This window comes from Uloborus diversus, chromosome 6 (genome assembly GCF_026930045.1).
Source record: "Uloborus diversus isolate 005 chromosome 6, Udiv.v.3.1, whole genome shotgun sequence".
Taxonomy (NCBI): Eukaryota; Metazoa; Arthropoda; class Arachnida; order Araneae; family Uloboridae; genus Uloborus; species Uloborus diversus.
This window is the reverse complement of record NC_072736.1, coordinates 70,498,376-70,503,543: the sequence shown is the minus strand read 5'-3', so window position 1 is coordinate 70,503,543 and position 5,168 is coordinate 70,498,376. Positions and strand designations below refer to the sequence as shown.

Here is a 5,168-nt window from a genome sequence, read left to right as displayed (position 1 = left end):
CCCTCACAAATTGCCACCACTGCTAAAGTATGGCAAAGAATTTGAATGTTCAAAAAGGGGGAACTAGCAGTCAATATCTAAAAAGATTGTGGTCAAAAGTGAGGAGTTCTTCAATTGGCTTCTCCCTTCAAGAGAAAACAGAGCACTTTTTTTTTTCATTAAAAAATCAACTTTGTACAAAGTAATATTGTATACACATTGTTATTTAAGAAGTAGCAAACCCTTATTGGAAAGTAAGTATTTTAGTATGAAGTGAAAAATTTAGACTCTTTTATTAGTCTCTTATCTTAGTCAATAAATCTAAATTACAAGAACCAAATCCAATGAAGAGTACAAGATTATTACTTTTTTCATAATTTTATTATAAATAACTGTTTAATTATGTATTTTGAAGCTCTTTTGGCTATGACTATGACTTGAAAACATTTCATAGACAGTCCTCTCACAGAGTGATGAGCCAATAACCAGGTTGGACTGTTTTCCCCAAATTTTTTACATCAGGTACCCCCCCCCCCCTCCCTTAAGGGCAAGGGCGCACTGCCCTAAAAATCGGAAAGACCCAACTCCCAAAAGCAAGATTCTCCCAAATGAGAAAAATACCCCACCAAACAGCCCTCCCCCCCTAAAAATTTCAATGCCGCAGTTTGTGCCATGACCCCCTTAGGTGGGTACCCTTGATAACCTGTACCCTTTTCAAACATACATAACTACGATGAACAAAATAATCAGATATTCAATTCTCTTTAATGTCATTCAAAACTAAATTTTTAAAGTGCTATGTAAAATTCAAAAGCTTTCATTATTTATATCTCAAAAGAAAACAAATGTTGATCTTCAACTTTAACAAAGTTTATTAATTTAGATCTTCAAAACTGAAAGAGTTGTTAATTTTTTTTGATTTGCCGTGGTAATACATTTTCTTTTTCTTACAATTTTAAGTATATATCCATTCCCCAAAATTTCTTTAAAATTTTTATATGGCAAATTTTTTAAAAATTTGATCATACAGTAGAATGCTGTTATAAGGCCGACCTATATAATGCAATTCTCTATAAACCCCGCACAACTTTTTTGAAGTAAACAATCGGTTTTGAAGTTTAAAAAATCCCTCTGTTTTGCTTTGCAAACAAAAATTGTTAGGCAAATTAAATTTTGAAACAGTTTTTTATCTTCCCATCTTATTCAGAGATTTTAAATGAAAATTAATACTCAGAGTAAACAGAAAATACCAGATGGCTCTTGAAAATGCAGCTGTTATGCAAACCATGAAGCTAGCAGAAGTGCAGGATAATTCACTTCCTTTTGATTGTGAAACACATTTATTTGTGAATAACTAATTGTAATGTTAGGATTTTAATACTCATTATAGATAAAACTCATTCTGAAGTGCTAATATATAGATATATTGTGAATATTAGTTTCAAAATTTGTGAAATGATCTGTATAATGCAAAAACCTATATAACGCAAAAAGTAAAAAGTATAATAATACATAATTCATAATAATGAAGGAAACTAAAATTAATTTTAGAGCCACTGTTATTATTTTGAAGACAGAATAGCACTATTCTGTTAAAAAAGAAAAAAAAAAAAAACTTCATTAATGTAAATGGTACTAGTTACATAGTTACTTGAAAGATGGAGCAACTGAAAATAGTTGCTTTATTAAAAGATACATGTTAATTGCCTCCATCTAGAGATAGAGTTACAAGATAACTCGAGTGGTGGATTGCCTGCTACATTTCATTAGCACCAAATTTGTCTAGTCAAAATTTTATACAACTATTTTGATTGAAATATTTTTTTCTTGTTACCATAAATATATTTTTTAAATTTAAGCTCTACAGTGATTTGGTCTAATTTATCTTTCTCAATTTGATCACGCTTTCCTTTCTTTGAAATTTTCAGAGAAGATATTGCCTTTTCTGATAGACCATTTGGTACTCTAACATTCACTTTTCCACTCTGACCAAAAGACCCTTCTATGATACCTTCTTCCCCAGTAGATAGGAGCACTTTAAGATTAGCAAAAATCTGAATATTTGTTTCCTTTTTAAACAAGTCTCTAACAATCACCTGGTATTCATTTACCATTCTATCAACAGTGCCAACCTTCATTTTCTCTTTGTACACTTTCAAAGTGGGGAAGATTTCACTGTTCTGTTTAGATGAAGACACAGCTAGTATTTTACCATGAAAAGCCAAACGACAAACATTGGCATGAATGTCTGTTTCCAACCTTGAAGCAATATATACAGCATCTTTATTAAGTATCACAGGATTAGCTAACTGAAGTAAAGCAAAAATTGAATCCACTTTTGGATCTACACTTGGCATCGCAGAAGACTCTTCAGGAATTTCATCAAGATGCACATAATCTAAATCAAAATTAAATTCATTCAAACATGTTCCCAAACCTGTTCGTGGAGCAAAAAAAGAACACTTTGAAATAACCGTATCATGCATGATACTGACATGAAATTTTGAGCCAGTCTTGCAAACCCCTTTGAAGTAAGGAATTTTGCTCACAGAAGCTATTACAGAATCAGTAGTTTCTATATATCCCGGAGAGCACACAACACCTCTTTCCAAATCCTTAGGATCAAATTGAGTAACGCATATACCCACTCTGTCACCTTGCATTGCAGTTTGAATTGGTTTTTTAAACATCTGAATACTTTTAACTTTTCTTGTAATTTTTGTTTTTGGTATTTCTACAACATCAGAAACAGAAACTTGACCTTGTAATATTGTACCAGTCATGACAGTGCCTTGACCTTTAATCGCAAAACAATGGTCAACAGCAAACACAAAGGAGCCTGAAGGACTTCGCTCAGGTATATATGTATGATGTTTTAAGCATTCAACTAAACTATCAATTCCAATGGGAACTGCATTAGTTTCATCAGAATTCGGTTTAGCAGACACTGGTATTATGACCGAATTCTTAAACTTTGTTCGTTCTAATGTCTTTAAAATCTTTTTTGACATTTTCTGAATTGAGGCTTCCCTCTTGTCATCAGGCAAGAGATCAATTTTGTTCAAGATGACAATCATGTGATTGCAGGTTATTTCGCCAAGTACTAAACATTCAGCAGTTTGTGTCTGTACTCCTTTGGTAATATCTACTACAAGCATCATTAAATCAATTATTTGAGCACCACCAATAATTGTTCGTATTAAAGACGCATGACCAGGACAGTCAACTAATGTGAACTGCAAACTTTCAAGATGACAATCTTGTGCTTTGATGTGATCCGGAATCGGTACAGTAAAAGATGAAAAACCTAGATCCAATGTTATTCCTCTCTCTCGACTTTGTGGATTTTTATCAAACGACGCCGTGGAAGCGATCGTACTTAAAGCTTTGGATAAAGATGTTTTCCCACTATCGATATGACCCAAAACACCAACATTGAAATTTAGTACGCTGTGCGGCATTTTCAATTATAAAACGAAAACTAAATATGCACTCAATCAAGCAATATAAAATGAAAAAGGGAGTTATAAAGACATCAAATTAAAATTGACAGCTTTGTAATTAAATGTTTTTAAAAGAAATTATCTTGATTTCAAACACGGCATAATCCAACACGTGACATTGTAAACATTGTCTGTTTCTGTTTTCCCTTTATTTTTGAAGTGAAAGTTAAAGTACTTATTCCGGTTATTTCCTTTTTAATAAAAAGTTATAAGCTTGAAACTCTTTTCAATAGTGCAATGTACTCAGACTCTTTTTATACCAATATTATAAGACAAGTCATTTGAATTTGAAATTATTTTAATAGGAATCATCAAGATCTTCTGCGATTTAACCATTCGTTGGATTAACCGTGGCCTACGAGAATCTGTGGATTAACGGAAGTACAGTCTCGGAAGTAAACAAAACAGATGGTGGCGTGTGGAGTGTCAATTTTGGAAGTTGCGAGACATACGGTTTGTACGTGTGGAGTTTTTCATCCTGGATATTTTTTCTTTTATTATTCAAGACGGTAAGTCCCGTTTTATTTTTGATATGATATTGGGAAAATGAAAAATTCTTCGAAGAGAAAAGTAGAAAATGAGGAAGGCGTAAATAGCAGAGAAAAGGAAATAAAAAAAGATACTAACGTTTACGAACCTGCAATAAACATAGTAGAAAAAGCAAAAATTGCATTTGAAAATGGTTGTGAGAGCATCAAACTTATAATCTCGGGAGTAACGGATAAGATTCCCACAAATAATACAAAAATATTCAACGAACAGCTGGACAAAATTGTTACCACAGAAGACACAATCAAACTTACAGGCAAGCAAAACCTAGTCATAACTACAAAAAACATAACAACGGTAAAGAATATCTTCAAAACAAAAAAAATAGGTGAAAAAGAAATAACCTCCAGAATTATAGACGAAACCCTCACCTCAAAATACATAGTTAAAAATGTTGATACAGAAATTAAATTAGAAGAAATAGCAGAATATTTGGCAAAAGATAGCGTACAAGTCGCCCAAATAATAAGGTTTAATAAGAAAGGATCTAAAGAACCAATCCCGGTCATATTAGTTAAAGAATTCGGAAAAACAGAGAGAAAAGAAGTCAAAATAGGCAGAATATTATACAAAACTCGAAAATATATCGAACAGCCAAAAGTGTGTTTCAACTGCCTTAACTTAGGTCACCAAAAAAAAGACTGTAAGGGGAAAACGAAATGCCTTACATGTGGAGGCGACCATGAAAAATGTGACAACGAACCGAAATGCATAAGATGTGGAGATAAACACCTTTCAACAGATAAAAATTGCCCGATCATCAAAGAAAAAATCAAAAGAAACACTCAAGCAGCCCCTAATCCGGTTAATACAATTAAAACTTGGGCCAATATTGCAGCATCGAAAGAACCAACAAACGAAAACAATAAAGCTGAAAATAAGAAAAATAATACACCAATCACCATAACGGATCTTAGCACAAAACTAGACAGAAAAGATAAAGAAATTAAGGAATTAAGAAGTGAAATCGAGAAACTAAAAATCTTAATTTCACTAATCAACCAAAACAAACAACATCCTTGCGAAAACTGTACTTTGAAAAACTCGGAAATAGAACACTTAAAAATTGAATTATTCAAACTTAAACATTCCGTTGCGGGTGAACCACCACTACCGGATCTACCTTTCTCAAGTCAC

At 32.6% G+C, this 5,168-nt stretch overlaps 1 protein-coding gene across 1 annotated transcript; it reads right to left on the bottom strand.

Annotated features, from left to right (window-relative positions):
- Window positions 1-1,606: 1,606 nt before the first annotated feature.
- LOC129224573 (selenocysteine-specific elongation factor-like) lies at window positions 1,607-3,616 on the bottom strand. The gene has a single exon (XM_054859054.1). The coding sequence runs from the start codon at window positions 3,438-3,440 to the stop codon at window positions 1,782-1,784; it is 1,659 nt and encodes a 552-aa protein (XP_054715029.1). The 5' UTR covers window positions 3,441-3,616; the 3' UTR covers window positions 1,607-1,781.
- Window positions 3,617-5,168: the final 1,552 nt, after the last annotated feature.

What these genes read in the sequence shown, in the direction of transcription:
- LOC129224573 (XM_054859054.1), bottom strand. Translation starts at nt 3,440, where the DNA reads ATGCCGCACAGCGTACTAAATTTCAATGTTGGTGTTTTGGGTCATATC.